Source organism: Beta vulgaris, chromosome 6 (assembly GCF_026745355.1).
Source record: "Beta vulgaris subsp. vulgaris cultivar EL10 chromosome 6, EL10.2, whole genome shotgun sequence".
In the NCBI taxonomy this organism is placed as follows: domain Eukaryota; kingdom Viridiplantae; phylum Streptophyta; class Magnoliopsida; order Caryophyllales; family Amaranthaceae; genus Beta; species Beta vulgaris.
Window position 1 is genome coordinate 67,496,001 of NC_079207.1, and position 17,321 is coordinate 67,513,321.

The 17,321-nt window shown below is 35.3% G+C and overlaps 3 protein-coding genes across 3 annotated transcripts; 2 read left to right on the forward strand and 1 right to left on the reverse strand.

The window, feature by feature from the left end:
- Positions 1-1,813: 1,813 nt before the first annotated feature.
- LOC104897642 (hypothetical protein) lies at positions 1,814-6,299 on the forward strand. Its single transcript, XM_010684575.4, has 2 exons — positions 1,814-2,084; positions 5,234-6,299. Exon 2 carries the CDS (start codon positions 5,257-5,259, stop codon positions 6,184-6,186), a length of 930 nt encoding a protein of 309 aa, XP_010682877.1. The 5' UTR covers positions 1,814-2,084; positions 5,234-5,256; the 3' UTR covers positions 6,187-6,299.
- A 121-nt stretch (positions 6,300-6,420) lies between these two features.
- LOC104897643 (hypothetical protein) lies at positions 6,421-7,371 on the forward strand. The gene has a single exon (XM_010684576.4). The coding sequence runs from the start codon at positions 6,954-6,956 to the stop codon at positions 7,107-7,109; it is 156 nt and encodes a 51-aa protein (XP_010682878.1). The 5' UTR covers positions 6,421-6,953; the 3' UTR covers positions 7,110-7,371.
- Positions 7,372-11,624: 4,253 nt separating this feature from the next.
- On the reverse strand, positions 11,625-15,820 carry LOC104897644 (F-box protein SKIP14). The gene is made up of 2 exons (XM_010684577.4): positions 14,007-15,820; positions 11,625-13,018 (listed from the first exon to the last, which is right to left on the reverse strand). Exons 1-2 carry the CDS (start codon positions 14,940-14,942, stop codon positions 12,476-12,478), a joined length of 1,479 nt encoding a protein of 492 aa, XP_010682879.2. The 5' UTR covers positions 14,943-15,820; the 3' UTR covers positions 11,625-12,475.
- Positions 15,821-17,321: the final 1,501 nt, after the last annotated feature.

Sequence of the window (17,321 nt, forward strand, 5' to 3'; positions counted from 1 at the left end):
CCAAGTGTCATTATAAAGAGAAATTGTTCCAATAACTTTTTTCTTAATAAGAAAATTGGAATTCATGTTGGTATTTAACATCATTAAAAGTTCATGAAAGGTTCTTATATTTTTTTTACAACTAAATTCATAAAAGCTTAAGGCCCATTCGCTATTACTGTGGTTTTCTGTTTTTTGGTTTTTTTATTTTCAGAGTCATATATGATATATGTCCTATAATGAATAAAAAATTAGTCAAATTTATTGAGAATATGATGATTTTGAAAACTGACAACTAAAAAGTGAAAACCACTTTTTCTGGTTGCCTGTTTTTGATTTTTAGTTAAAAAAAAAAAAAACTGAAAACTGAAAACAAAAAACGATAACGAACGGGCCCTTAATTGTAACTTTGTAAGTGTTAATACTTAATAGGATATCCCCACTATGGGCCTGTTCTCTTCAACTTATTTTCAATTCAATTTAGTTCAGTTCAGCTTTGGACAATACTTTTACTTTCACATATGACATATCACTATTCATTTCAGTTTAGTTCAATTCAATTCAGTCAGTTCAGTCAATTCAGTTCAGTTCAATTATTTTATGTCGAAGAAAACAGGCTCTAAAAAAGGAAAAAAAATTGTTAAGAGGAATCAAAGTGAAAAAGCAAGGCATAGTCTACTCTTATATTGTCCAAAGGCATCAAATTGTTCAGCTAGATATTCCTTTTATAGTCAACAACCTTTTTGATTGTTGCTTGAATCTTATACCCCTGTACAAAGAAAAATTCTATAAAAACGATTAATAGTACGATGTGTGACAAAGTTAATCGTGTACAATTAATAAAAAAAACTGATTTTGTATTTCGGCCTTTTCATCCATATTTAAACATCAAAATCAGGCGGTTTTCATAGCGAACGACTCTATCTTTGATATTCCAAGATTCTCTCATAGGTGTAATATCTTCAACGAAATTGTACGCTTGAGCCATATCAGTGCAATAAAGAAAGCTAACATACATCATTTATGATTTGAGATACAATAAAATATAAAATGAAAGTTATTTTCTGTTAAATAAAAAGGAAAATGAAAGTTATCTTCAACGAAATTGTACGCTTGTGCATATCGAGGACAAAGCGTGGATTATGCACTACGGTGCACAATGCTCATTGTGCACTCAAAAGAACCTATCATTTATATAAAAGAACACGAACTATGTGTTCTATTATATATCTAGGGATGGAGGGAGTAAATTTTTCAATATTAGCTTATATTATCTGCAGTCGAATCTCGCAAGATTGTTTTTTAGGATTTCCACAAGTCACTGCAAATAAAATTTGTGCATTAGGGTAAGTAAAAATCTTTCAAGTTTCCACTGTCTAGAATGGGAGGGGGAGGAGGTTTATTTGTGCACTGGCCTGTTGGGCCCTTGCTGTACTACTTTGTTCTCCAGTGTAACATCTATGCACCTTTTTCTTTTAATTAATGCCACATCACAGTAATTTTACCATGGTTGAAGGTTGAAGATGAGAGGGTGAAGAATTAGAGGAGAGAGAGAAGAGTTCTGAATTTTTTATAATTAATGTCATGTCATCTTTTTCATTTAAATTAATGTCACATCACATTTTTTTTTGGGGCTGATAATGATACAAACCAAAGTTCAGTACTTTAAGTTAACAGACATTTATTTTAAGTACCCTAAATGTAACTTTTAAAATTTCAGTACCCTAAATGAAACTTTTTTAAAAGTTCATTACCTCACGTACCCTTAACTCGTTTGACGAATGTAGTAAAATAATCAAATGTTAGAACAAAAAATGAGTTAGTAGATAAAATCATAAATTGAGCATAGTAGTGGCAAATCAATTAGGACTTTTGGAGAAGAAGATACAGTCTCTTAACCCTTTTTTTTTTTTCTTCTCTCTCACTCTAACCCTCAAATTAATATTTCATCACCCTTTTCCTATCTAGATTCAACCAGTCTAGCTTTCCCATCTATAAAGTTTACAAATTTGTGTCAACACATTTTTGGGTTTCCCCCATTACAAGTAACCCAGAAGAAGAATCAGAGAAAACGATTGTGGCAAATTAAACTTCAAAATTTGCAGGTTCGTTTATGAGTAATTATAATATAAGCTTTATGATTCAAATTTAAGTTCTTTACGAATTTTCTTGAATTATTCAACTAATTATTTTTGTGTGTATGTGAACATTGTTAAGCTAAAAAAAGCTCAGATTTTGGGGGTTTTTGTTAAAACCCAGTTAAACCCTTTTTAGATATATGTCACTGGTTTTAGCAGATTCAATCTTTCCTTACTATGGATATGGTGTTGAATTCCTTTCTAGATTAAGTTTCTATTCACATTTTATCTAGTTGTGACATTATTTCCTTGCTTTTACATGATTTTCTTTTACACATTGCATGTTATAATGGTTATTTTCATTAATTGAGTTTTGGTGTAATGTTTATGTGTAATAGGTAGAGAATATGATTGTTGTGGGGGAAATTAGATCATACATTTATCACCCATCCCCCAATTGGGATTAGCAATTGACACAATGACAATTAAGATGCAAGAAATGCCGGTTTGTTCATATCGATTTCCGGTGGCATATTCAAGGAAAAATGAAGTATATATATTCAAAATAAGTAGTATATGGAAGAAATAAGTATAACATGAGAACTAACATATGCCATAGTGGTTATTAGCTATATTAACGCGATGGCTGGTTCTTTTTAGTTGCAAATAGATACCATTTATTGTTCGATATATTACCCTTTCTGTTAATTATACTACTTGTTCTGTTGATATAAATGAAAATGTTCATAAGAGATTTGGGAAAAGCGCATTAAGACACATAATGGTTTGATGTGGAAAACCCCTCTTCGAGGGGAAACCATGAAGAAAGTATAATGTATCACATACACTGAGCAATACGTTCTCGATCAATTATATCAGACACGATGTTTTTCTCTCACGACGTGGTCCACGACCATGGTCCTGCACTAGCAACTCTTTCCCCAAGCTACCTAACTTACCAACAACTACCTACAATCAGTTCACACCACACTGGGTTGTACAATGTACATCCATCCATACAACACCATGTTTATGTCTTTGAGACCTTGCATACCTCTCAGAAACTCGCGCCCTTGTCTAAAGACTCGTATTTGTAGGACTCACAAAAGTTCCAAAACCAAGTAGAATATCTTTCCTACTTTCCTCTATACAATCAACTATTTGAACTAGGAAATGCATAAAAAAGCAGAAAGCCAACAAAATCTGCAGAAATGTACCGTTGTATCAAAATCATGTCAGCCACAAAAACAACCAACGGACCACTCAATAACCAGCTTGTTTAGTTCTCGGAAATTAGTTTTGTCATGCACTGAGGATGGTAGATTTGAGGGGGCAACAGGCTCCGGTTTTGGTGCCCTCATTTGCAAGTTCAAATTTTGCACTCGCGTAAGAAGACGGACTAGTTTTTTCATGAAATCTGTTTCCTTGGAGCATTTCCCACTACAAGCATAGAGTGTCGAGAAATTGATGAATTGCCCTGTCAGAACGTTGTATAGCATCATCATCTTGAACCAAGTTGCCGAAGGGAAACCTTTTGGCTGGAGGGAATCTGCCTTCTGAAACTTGAAAGCATTAACCAGCTATGCTATTGAGCTTGAAAATGGTGACCAGCTATGCTATTGGGCTTGAAATAGTTAAGTATCTTCCTTTACATACTAGTTTGAGAGAATGAATGAAAATATTGTAGTCATTTAGAAGACACCTGCTTTGGTGAAAGAAACTCTACAAGAACGATACAGTTTTTGGAAGAGCCCTCATTAGAAGATGAACTATTCATTTTTCATAGTGTTGATAACTTGATATAGTGGATCTGGTTGGTCAAATTTGCATAATTTTGCATATGCTAAACCTGTTTGTGTAGGGAGCAAGTAGATTGCTTTGAGAATATGGGAAGCATAAAGTAGTCTTTGTGTAATAAGGGGCTTTGAGAATTCGTAATGTAACTTGGGAAAGGATTTGATGAGAGATCTAATGCCCTTCAGATTGGCTCCCTTTTGAAAAAATGTATATGGACTCTTATAGATGATATTAGTATATGTAAACGCTCTTTAAGGGAGCAAGTAGATTACTTTGAGAATATGGGAAGCAGAAAGTAGTCTTTGTGTAATAAGGGGATTTGAGAATTCGTAATATAACTTGGGAAAGGATTTGATGAGAGATTTAATGCCCTTCAGATTGGCTCCCTTTTAGAAGAATTTATATGGACTCTTATAGATGATATTAGTATATGTAAACGCTCTATAAGGGTGTGTTTCTTCACCTAGGTGTCTCATATTTGAACTTATCGGGACTTGTTAGCCATCAATTTAACTTATTCGAACTTAGGTTCCCTCAACTTAACCTATACAGTATAAAGTTATTAGAATTTATTAGTAGTTGTGAATATTGGAGTTCAGTAGCCTTAATTGGTCTTTAATCGATAAACTTAGATCCACTTATTTGAACTTATTGGCCCTGACTTAACTTATCTGAGCTTATCCGAACCTTATTTTTTATAGAATAAGGTGAGAAGAACAAACAACTGAGCCTAAGCGGCTAAGCCTAGCATATTGATGTGAGTCAGTGACCATATTAAATTACTTCCCCCTCCCCTCCCTCCCTCCCTCCCTCCCATGCACATGACAACCTTTGCCGCGTAAATTTGTATCTCACGTTTGTCATAATAAGGACATCATACTATTCAACAGTTCATTAGATTGGAGAGGATGATATGCACCCGCAATATTGTTTTTTCTATTCCAGGGCTACACAAATATGCACTTTTCTAGTTTCATCAAGCTAAGTTAGCAGGGAAGCAAGAAAACATACGAATGGATTAAAAAACTGCTGACTTTCTGTGTACTAAATCGCCTATGTTGAAAAATGTTTGATTAGCATATTTTCTACTCATGCACTTCGTTGCTCCTCACTCTTTATTTCAGTGTCTGAGGACCACAGGCCATTAGTTAGTAGTTGTGCCCTTCCTATCCAAAATCACAGTCATTTTCGCATTTCTAAACTAGAGGTTATCACTTGATGAGTTAACGGACTTTCTCTGATATTTACAATGTATTCTGATTTCGTGGGAGATAGATTGAGGTTTGAAGTTAGAACCATGTGCATAGATTGTTACAGAATTTCTTAATGGTTAATACCTTGAAGTACAATTGAACCATTTATGCCCATTCTTATTTCAGAGCATTGCCTGAGTTTTCCAGCAATGAGCAATGCATACATGTCAAGATTCTGCAGCATCCATCACACTGCTGCCACTCCACTGCCTTCAAGCGCGAATCTCTTTTTTGAACTTTTTAGAAGCTTCTCTTCCTGTAGTTCATTGGCTGTAGCTCCTTCTGTTCCTCTCATTAGTAGTCACTCTTCACTAACATTGACAGCTCAAAACTCCCCGTCTGATACTATACAACGCTCTGAGGAGTGGTTTGCTCTCCGCAAGGACAAACTTACTACTAGCACATTCAGCACTGCTTTGGGATTTTGGAAGGGGACCCGCCGAGCTGAGCTCTGGAGTGAGAAGGTTTTCTCTTCTGATACCCATTTCGAACCTTCTAGTATGCGGGCTATGGAGTGGGGTGTTCTCAACGAAACTGTGGCTATCGAGAGGTATAAAAGCATTACCGGGCACGATATCAGCTTCTTAGGCTTTGCAATTCACTCCGAGCAAAAATTTGATTGGATGGGTGCTTCTCCAGATGGTCTTCTCAGTTGCTCTCCCCAGGCAGGTATCCTTGAAGTGAAATGCCCATATAACAAAGGAAAGCCTGAATTGGCGTTGCCTTGGTCAACAATGCCATTCTACTACATGCCCCAAATCCAGGGTCAAATGGAGATAATGGACCGAGAATGGGTCGACCTCTATTGTTGGACACCTAATGGGAGCACAATCTTCAGAGTACATAGAGAACGGGGATATTGGGAGCTCATGCATGGAGTTCTACGCGAGTTTTGGTGGGAAAATGTAATTCCTGCAAGAGAAGCTTTGTTGGTTGGTGGGGAAGAAGCAGCCAACTACTATAAACCAGCCCCAAAACACAGACAGACTGGTCTGGTGATATCTAAGAGCATTAAGTTAGCAGCCGAGGCTAAATTGTTGTGCAAGGAAATTGCAGGTCATATTGAATTCTGTACATGACAAACCTTCTGTTGAATGAACAAATTGGTGATTTTGTAATTGGGCTACATTTCCCAATTCTAGCCTTCAGTGCAATATTGCCTTTTCTTTAATCTATAGTATATCTTTTGGAATCATGTTCTTCATTTTCTTTTTAAGGTAATGAAGAGTTCCTAGTCAGCAGCAAATCTATTATGTCTTCCTGATTTTGTTCATTTACAGGGAAGAGATTCTATATTTCTAGCTTAATTGTAAGAGTACTTGTCTTATATCTTGGGTATGTTCTGTTTATACGTGACCAATTTTTGGATGACAATGCAATACGGTACTTCCGTCGACCTTTCACGCCCGGTTTCCGGGTTCAAGGATCGTTACCCGGTCACCCTTACCCTTGGGAATCCTCTCACTTTGCTCCTGATATAGGAGACTTCTGAGCCCACTATTTACCAAAGAACATCTGCTCTGTAAATCCTAAATGGGACTACCAGAGGATATTCTTCTCTCAGATTCTGGCCTGGAAGATATGAGACCTGGTCAAAATTTGTGTGAGGTAAGATCAGTTTTAGCTCTTAAAATAGAAAATCCTATAATTTCCTGAAAATAAATATATACATAAATCCACTACTTGGTTGATGACCTGGAACAGATACAATCATCCACTTTTTAGCTCAAAATGAAAAGTTAATTTTACATCACCTAAATTTGGTTAAATGACTATAAGTTAGTTTCTTAATCAAATAACAATCAGGGTAGATTTTGCAAACACAAATAAAGAAAATAAGTGAAAGATGGATTCTGGACCTTCCTGGGCTGATCAATGGGACAACAACAACCCAGATCCGGCGACGTCGAACGATGATAAAAAGAAAGAAGCCAACAAATCTGGTGTTAAGAAACTTCAAGAAAGGATCCTGAAAATATTTGGCAAGAAAACTGAGAAGTAGTCCATCATATCATGTTAATTCCCATGGAGAGTTAGCTTATGAATGTTGTGGACAGTTACTTCTGCATAACTAAGTCCATTGTTTTGTACATTTATGTTGCTTTAGTTATAAACTTTTTTAAAATTCTCTTGCCTATCTCATTAACAAGTTTTTTGTTTGGCCATCAATATGGGTTATGATTAAGATTTATGAAATGATATGATAATTCTGTAGTTTTATGAGGCATTATTGTTGTCAATCTGAATTATCAAGAAACCCATTAGAATATAACAAAACAAGATTCACAAAGGCTAGATATTCATTGTTATACTTTATTACTAGTTTTCTAATGGGTGTTTTTCAAGGATTATACATTATTACATCATGAGGATAGAAGATATTGGAAATAAGAAGCATTTGGGTAAACCTAGCATGGTGCTCCTACCAATAATGCGAAAAAGCCACGTGTTCGTGTGTGCACGAGGATATGTGTCTTTTCCACATATTAGACCTGTAAAATGCACCGGTTAGGTTTGATTCAAGTCTATTATCTAATAAATGCTTGTTGGTGCTATCTTTTTCAACAAAGAATCAAAGTTGGCTTAATTAGTTGGAGACCCTCCTTCAACCCTGGTAACAGGAGATCGACTATTGCCCATTGCAAAGTGGGATCAATCTTCATCTTATCGCAAAAGGAAAAAAACGATCATTTTCAACATCTTTAATTAGTCATGTCGATCTATCTCGTGCAGGGTTAGGTTGAGTTTTGAGGTAAGAGCAAATTTACATTAATTTTAGTGACTTAAACTCAGATATAGTTTGCTCCACTCAAAAAACCTCATATATAGTTTGTTGAAACCAACATACATGTTTGGAGTTGTTTTAGATTAGTTTTTAATAGATCTAACACTTTATACTATAAGGGGATTCCAGGACCTCCTGAAACCGAGAGGAAAGCTATAACCGCTAGATTATTCCTCACTTTCGATTTTCGCTCTTGAATGCCCAACAAGTACTTTGAGACGATAATATAATAGTTTCGTCTTATAAATTGATATTACTTATACACACACATATATCATATATGTGTTGATTTGTTCCCTCGAAAAAAAAAATGTTGTTTGATTTGGTCCTATTCCAATTTCCAACACAGGGATGCATGTGAACTTAACATGTAACAGTCTTGATACCTTGGCATTCAAGAGCATCAAGTCAAGAAAACGTACACGCTTAACTTTCTTAAATGTCTTTGCATAACACATACGCCAAGTAACTTTAGAGAGATCAGGTAAATGTAAATTATATGAAGATACATACATATAATTTAACTTAGATTGAGGAAGAAGATGGATATCACCAATTTTACATGAATTAGTAATGAAATTCAATGGAATCACGTTGCTTGTATTTCCCAAGGATTCTTATATTATACGCCTATGTACTGTACACATACACGTCCTTTAAGATACAACTAGTTTTTAGGTCCGGATTACTTCTCGGTACTTATATTTTTCATTTATCAATAATTTAATTTTAAAATTATTACACCATATATCACTTGGTGTAATAATAAATGTATCTTAATTCTTATTAAAAGATCATTTGAACCTTTAAACTTCATCTCCTGATTCGTATTCTCGAACAACAATAGTAAGATTTGATTAGCATCAAGAATAATTTGTAACGCTACCCCATTAATTACGAATTAGAGGACTCTAACGATGTGAATTTTGAAAGAAGAGATGGAGCAAAAGGATGACTGCAAAAAAAGAAATCAAATAAAAAAAATAAACTTTATGGCTAGGAAGTAGGCATTAACTGCCACGCACATTACTAATTACAACACATTTCTATAATTTTGTGGAAACATGAATCACTAAAAAAGATATTAGATTAGATGGTAAATCTTTGAAAATTCTCACCTAAAGTCCGGGGTTCAAGTCCAGGCTTCAACATATATATTTTTGGAAAAATTGTTTTAAATAAGTCAACCTTTGCGTGATCTTCCCATTTTAAGTCTATCTTTCGATTATTCCTGAACAAGTTCACTTTGTAGCTTAGTTAACTTTAATTAAGCTAGATGACTTTTTACCGGTTTAGCTGGTCATAAAAAAAAATAGTTGCAAGTTTGACTTTCACTAAACCCATTGACCAGCCCAAAAACCCAACTAAAACTAAATACCCACCCAAATTACAAAACCCACCCAAAATTAATTACTCATCCAAAAAACCACCCAAATTACATAACCCACCCAAAACCCCACCAAACAACAGTTCTCTCTCTCCTCCTTTTAGTTCATAACTTCGTCTTTCTCCATTCTGTCTCACCCACCACCATTGCCACATCCTTCACCCCTCTCCTACCCTGACTCAAACTCACCAACATTTACTTTCCCTCAAAAAAACCCCATCTAAATTAAAATTCGGAACTAGCAAAACCAATCAACAACAAAATTTCCCCAAAACATCAAATACACATAATCTCATAATTTCTCCCTGCCTTCTTCATTATTCTACTAAATTAAGTCCACATATTGCAACATTAATCTCACTACAATCCACTCCAACCCCAACCTCTCTCTCTCCTCCCCTGTCCTCATCGAGTCTGCCACCACCACGCAGCCGCACTAATACCAACCGCCACCAATCAACCATTGTCATCCAACATAATCACACCGTCACCACAAGATACCCACTGTCATCCACCAGGAATCACCCCTGTCATTACCAATCATCCTCTCCTCCGACCACGTGGCACTCTTTCTCTCTCTCCTCCTCCTTCCACGCCCCCGTTCTTGTGGCCCAAACGCAAGATGGTGTTGATTGATGATTATCGTTCGCGATGAGGGGCAAACACCCACAGTGAATGTTGATTGATGATTGTCATTCGATTATGACAAATGTTCAATATGGTGTTGATTTGATGATGAGGATGATTGATGATGTTGATTCGGTGATGATGAGTAGAGAAGAGAGAGAAAGGAGCAGTGTACACTAAAGAGGAAGGAGGGAGGAGGGAGGGAGAGAGGAACAGAGAAGAGAGAGAATAAGAGAGAGGGGAATTATGTGAAATAAGGAAAAGAGAAAAAGATAAAAATATATAGTGGCAACTGTTATTGACACGTCACCCAAATAACCGGCATTTACCTAGAGTTCTAGGTAACATTTTAATCCAACCTAAATAAAGTTAACTAAGCTACAAAGTGAACTTGTTCAGGAATAATCAAAAGATAGACTTAAAATGGGAAGACCACGCAAAGGTTGACTTATTTAAAACAATTTTTCCTATATTTTTTTATGTAATTGTAATTTTCAATGCTTATATAATATTAATACGATTGAAGAACACGGTTGTAATGATAATTTTAGTAGGTAAAGCAAGGCTAATATTGTCAATTAAAGTAACTTTTTTAACCAAAAATAGTATTGTTGCAATAGATGTGAAACTACCATAAGTAATCATTGTTGCAATAGATAAAGAACGGAGGAAGTATAAGACGGATATAAAATAATTTATCGTGGGACCGAGATTACTTTTCTATTTTGAAGAGCGATCCCAACTATTTTTACGGCAACTTCGAACACCTCACAGTAAGTTATTACAAGTCCGTCTGACCTAAAACTTGTCAGATTAACAATTACTAAGTTCACTAGTCAGTTTAAATAGAACAAGATCCTAACAATTGATTAGGCTTAATTTATTCTTATAGCAAAAGAAAAATTGAAATCTGAAAATAATCCTAAGTCAAATGTTCATATTGATAAACGCTTAGATGATATATTTAATTCAGTGATACAATACTTTCTAATACTTGTTCATGAAGGAGTTAGGAAAAGAATGATATCTCCTGAAAATCTTGACACCTATTATGAAGTCAAAAAGTGAATGACATATATATTTAATGCATTAATTTTTTTACTAAACCTACATACTAGGGTAATGTACACATGTTGATTTGTAATACATCTCTTATAATATAAATATAGCTTTTGCGATAAGAAGCAATATACAACTTTGGGGAGAAAGAATCAATTCTCTCTTATTTTCACTCTTATTTTCACTCTATAATTTTTCTGTTCCCTTTGTTTCACAACAGTTTGATTTCTTTGCTTGATTTTTGCTATTTTCTGTACTTATTGCTCATCTGCATAAACAAAAAAAAGTTAATTATTGGATGGCATCATAAAAACATCTAAATAAGTAAATTTGTCACGAATTACCTTTTTTCTGAAATAGTGTAAGATTAAAACAAAAATGGTATAAAAAACTAGCTAACTTTAACCCTATTTCGATCACTTACCACTTTTTCCAGTGTTGACTTTTTTTAAATAATGTCAAAAAAAGTATTAATTCTTCCTATATACTAAATTTGAAATGAATACTCTCTTTGACAATTGACATTATTTAGGGAAAAATTCCACCTTAATGTCATCCATCAACCTTGACGGCCCATCCAAAATGGTTGACATTACACTACACATTCCAGCTATTTAATTCTTTAATCAACAAGCCAATTTAATAACATAGGCGAAATATAATTCGAAGATTATTGGAGTTTATTCAGAAAAACAACCAAACAACTTTTTCCCAACAAACTGGGTAGGAAAGTATCCACCAAAAGTTTACATCAATATATCATGATGACCAAACTTCAAGATTTGCCTAGTGCCCACATTTCCAGCCAAGTGAAGCACACAAAGTGAATCATCCACATCAAATGTAAATCTTTGGAGTTAAGCTTAGTTTTACATATAACCAAAAAAAAAAAAAAAAATCCGTCGGAGCACCTAATGCACATGAAAAAAACAGCCGTGCTCCGTAATGACATCGACAAGAGCACCATCAGCCACCTCCTCCGGCTTTCAATGGAGCTACAAAAAAGTCTAGCCTTTATCTTAACAGCCCTTGCAGCAAAGCAGATTAATTGAAGTATGGAAGTCAACCTCCACCCCAATCCCAAACACCCCCGACAGCTCTTTCATCATCACATCAGTTCTGCATGGTGAGTTAATATTTGTCACCAATGAACCAAAAATGCTCTACTTTCAGAGCAACACCAAAGCATCAATATGTCAGTCACTAAGAGCAACCCAAACAAGATACCTGGACGGTCACAATTTCTATTTTTTTTATTTTTCACCACATAACAATATGACACAACACCACCTCCCTAAATCAGTAAAACCCGAATCACAATAAAACAAACAAAAGCAAGATGCAATTATCCGTCGACAGCCCAAGCAAAACAATATCACCTTAAAGGGCAACGACAATGTAGTTCCCATTGCATGTTTGCTTTAATTCATCAAGCTTTTAGTTCCCGAGCAAAAAGCGGACAGCACAAAAGAACCCAAGATACAAATAATACCCACTAAGCCAATATTCCCTAGCCATGGAATGATATAACTGGCTCCTGAGAAACGGGATGCTTAGAAACACTGATCCCCACATCTTCCCGCTCCTGACATACTTGCTTCCAACAATCAGAACAAAGGAATTCCAGACAAAAGGTCTCCTCATACTCACCATCATTGATGCACTTCCCACATTGAATACACCGTTGTATACAGAATTTACACGCTCTGCACAGCTCAGTTGGTTGGAATTTTCCTTGACAACCTTCAGCAGGGCAATCATAGATCAATCGCAAATTTTGGCACCGTGGACACACTTCAATGTCAATTGGACGATCATCTTCACAGGATAAATAAAAGTTTCCTCTGTGATAGAAGTGTGGCTTGTAATCATTGACTTGAACACGATTATGAATGTCCAACAATGACATCAACTCTTCAAAGTGACTATGTGTCACATTATAAATTCCACCAATTCGCAAATACTTTATCCCAGTGACAGCCACTGTTTTTAAAGCCCTTAAGCAGCTCACTACACCATCAATGCTTATTCTTGTACACCCTGGCACACTAAGCTGCAATAATGAAAAAGAGTTTCAGCAATGAACCGATAAATGAAGCAGAAATAACACAGAAATTTTATATGATTCTATCTTAAGCTTCACGATGACACATAATGAACAGAATACATCACAGTGAATGAACAATTAAACAGTTAGTATGCATTTAGGTTGAGCAGGTCATCAAATTACTAATAAAATAACCAAACATACAAGCTACACAAAGGTTATACATAGTTGGTAAATATTTTCTCTACGGAATTGATAAATTATAATGAAAAAGTATAAGGTTGCCACAACAGACAGATCCAATCAGTACAGACTACATCGAGATTACTCTCTTTGCTTTTCATGACTCCTTGAAACATCAAAATCTTGAACACATCCAGGGTTATCCAAGTGTCACTAACCGTAACTAATAAACATTCACATCTACTTCTATTTGCTTACACATGCTTCCTTGCCATATAAAGATGATAGAAAGGGAAGGGGGAGAACACTAAATGAGTAGAATGCTAGTGGGGGATAATAGAAACTGAAGACAATTGCACCTATACACTACTGCCCTTTGCCTTGTTATACTGGTAATAATTTCATACATTATTTCCTCTGATCTTTTCTACTAGCAGCAATCTTTTTATCCTTGTGCCAAATTATGGACAAATGACACATACAAGATAAAAGGAATGCTCATTCAAAAGCAAAACTTCATGAGCATGGTAATATGAAACTTAAGTACATGAGCGGTTTATCCATAATGAGATCACAGTCACAAACATTCAAATTCAAGCCAACTTGAATTTCCCACGATGAAGAAACCTAATATACCATCAGACTCCCATCATACCAGAATAAACCTAGCATGTATCCACTCTTGGATTCAGGACTAGACCTTCATTCACCATATTTACAACAAAAAATGGAAGCAGAGAAACAGTTATAGGTAGCAAAAAATGCATGAACAAAAAAAAATGCAATTCAAAGCTTTTCACACACTGATTACCTTCTTTAACCGTCGATTGCCATCGAGGACACACTTTAAACCATCATCTGTGATCTGTTGGCACTGTACAAGGCTCAAGCATTGCAAGCTCCCTTCAGCCCTATCGGTTAATTGAAGAAGAATATCATCAGTGATCCGATCACTTAGTGGCTTATCAATGTGTATACTCCTCCAAAGAAGGGGATCATTTTGAACCATGAAGCGGAATGACTTGCAAACTCTTTCAACAGAGAGCAGATCACGAACACCCAGATACGAAAGAGCAAAGCCCAACGCCAGGTGAGGAGCTCCAGCGCTATCATCAGTATCAGCAGCCTGACTAGAACCCATCTCATGATTATCATTCCTGTCAAAGCCATCTTTCGCAGTACTAGACGTAGCACCCTCCAGGGTACAAGCAAAACGGACACCTTCATTATTAACCGGATGCCCTAATTGCTCCTCCCAAAAATAACCATCACCCACAGCATTCTCCCCATGATTATCACTCCTCTCAAAGCTAGTATTAGCAGTAGTGTGAATATTAGCACCATCCAAAGTACAGGGAAATCGGACACCCCTGTCATGGACTGAAAACCCTAATCCTGAAAAACCACCAACTTGAGTGTCTCTCATTATTCTATCATCATATAACTCGAATCCAGGTATCGTCTGGAATTCCATAGCTGATGTATTCCACCAAAAACCCAACTCAGGGTAATGGGGGTAATCCCCATCACCACCACCAACCTCAACCCCTCCATAACCACTATAATCAATCGTCAGACCCTCAAACCACCCGCTGAGGGCGGTAACAACAGTGGAACTTATATCCATTCCAAAAGGATCAGCAGGCAACAACTCACAAATGTCCTTATCCTGAGAACCACCCTGAACTATATGTTCCTCGCCGAGATGGGCCGAAAACATCGGCCGATTAGAGCAATTCAAAGCCATCCTATCAACAATTCCACCAAAAAAAGGAGCAGAACTCTCTCCCCAACAATCAACCCTTGAGCCAAAAAAACCCTAGATTTCTCCTCTTTCCCTTTTTTTTTTTGGCAAATTTTCAATATGAAACAACAAAAACACAAAAAAAAAAGGAAGGAAACCCTAATTAAGAAGAAATTTGAACAAGACAACCCTCAATTTTCAGATAGCAAAAAAAATAAACTGCACCAAAAATATCACAGAGTTTCTTGTGGAGAAGAACTCGGTATATCTCCTATAAACATAATATCAAACTAACCTAAAAAAAACCCAGACCAGAAAAAAAAAAAGTAGATTTTCTATACAAATATATCAATAAAATTCTCGCCTTTTTTTTGTATTTCCGAATAAATTGGGGATTAAATCAAACCCTAATTCGAGTAAAGTTAGCAAATGAATCAACTAAACTAATAAATACTACTACAAATACTTTTCCGAATCAGAATCAAATTGAATCGGAACAAAAAATCATACAATGAGGAAAAATATCCCACCTCAACCAACCAAATTACCAAATTATACCTCCGATAAAACCCTAATTTTGAAACTTGTAAAAAAATTACAATAAAGAGAGATAAAAAGGAAGTCACCTGGAAAAAATTAAATTTTACGATCCGAATAATGAGAAGAAGAGAAGAGAGAAAAAAAAGAAAAATTAATTCGATGGGTTGAAGAGGAGAGAGAAAGAGGAAAAGATGTGAGATTGGTGAAATATTTGTGAGGAGAGAGAGAAAAAAGGGGGAGTGAAAAAATTTCAATTTGTCTAATTTTATGAAAGAGAGAGAAAGAAAGAGAGCACGTGTAGGGGAAACAAGTGAAAGGTTGTGCTGTTTCTTCGGTAATCTAAGATGTGGCGGGAGTAGTCTGCGCACTGCCTGCCTCCCTCTTTTTATCACACCCTTACCTTGTTCTGCTAACAGATTTTCTAACACTTTCTAACTTATTGTAGTTGATAAAGTCTTGTGGCGATGATGTTTCAGATATCGAATTTTAGAGCTTATTTGGTTAACTTTTGAATACATGGAAACTTAGAATTTCGAAAAAGTAGATATATGTGTTGTTTCTATTTCCTATAAAATAGAGGAAATAACTTACCTATGCCTCCCTAAGTAAGTGGAAATTCCCATGGGAAATAGAATTTCTCATGTTCAACCAAACAAAAAAAATGTACTTCCTAGGAAATGAAATTGCGTAGACAATGTAAATTCAAGGGAAGATATACTTCTCAACTTCAACCAAACGACCCCTAAAATGAACGGATTTTGGATATGATTTTTCGACCTGCAGTTAGGCCCGGTTTGCTTTTTTGAACAAAGAAGAGGTCGCAGGAGATTTAAATATGAAAAAAGTAGGCTGATTTTTGGTCCAGTCCGAACCTGCATGATCTGTCCCGAATTAGCGGGAATTTTGGCATGTAAGGGAACATATTTTTTGGCCGAAACCCGGTCCGACTAATAATCACCTCTAGTAAGACCTGTAAACAGGTCTCGATTATATCATTGCACTTAATCGCTTGTTTTACCCTAAAAAAAAGTACTCTTTTTCTACTTGGATTTGTAAATATTTTTTTTAAAAAAATTATCGGATAAGATTGATTTTTTGTGCTTGTGCTAACTATTTTAGTTTGTGCATTGTATATCCTTAGATGTTATAATTGAGGTATATATATATGTATGTTATTGTTTAATTCAGATGCTTAGATTGGTCGAGTTAGAAATTGTTGTAGAACTTATGTTTTTTTTGTTATATATAAGGTTGTTAAGCTAGTGTTGTAACTATATGTTATATAACCTTTACATTTATTTTCCTAATTCTGAAGATTGATATGTTCTAGTATTAGACAAGTTTAATTTATTGGTTAATATGTTTATTTGAACTATTTTCATTGTGTCAATTTTGTATATTTGGAGGTCTCAGATTAAAAATTAACAAAAATATAACATTGGATATAGTATGACACACCGAGGCATGTGATAAGAGTTGTAATGCATACATTACAATTGAATGAAATTTGATATAAGTCCACTTGAAGATAGAATCTTGAAATACATAGTAAGTTATTGTTCAATCATTTACCATAAAACAACTCGTAATTTGAACTTTTTGTTCACTTAGAAATTTTCAATAATCAAATATAATATAGGGTTTGATCCCGAGACTTCAATAACATATACTAAAATCTTAACCATTAGACCAAATAACATTTAGTGTTATCATCTTAAATTATAATATTAATAAATGAATTTTTTTTCTTACCCGGGGTGTAGCCCGGGCATAATAACTAGTTCAAAGATAAAACACGATCAACTATATTTATATTAGTTATCTTCTTAGTTATCACAAAAT

Excerpts from the sequence above, each read along its gene's own strand:
- LOC104897642 (XM_010684575.4), top strand. The coding sequence starts at position 5,257 with ATGAGCAATGCATACATGTCAAGATTCTGCAGCATCCATCACACTGCT.
- LOC104897644 (XM_010684577.4), bottom strand. The coding sequence starts at position 14,942 with ATGGCTTTGAATTGCTCTAATCGGCCGATGTTTTCGGCCCATCTCGGC. Across the intron at positions 13,019-14,006 it reads GCAATCGACGGTTAAAGAAG|CTTAGTGTGCCAGGGTGTAC; the intron begins GTAATCAGTGTG and ends TCATTATTGCAG.
- LOC104897643 (XM_010684576.4), top strand. The coding sequence starts at position 6,954 with ATGGATTCTGGACCTTCCTGGGCTGATCAATGGGACAACAACAACCCA.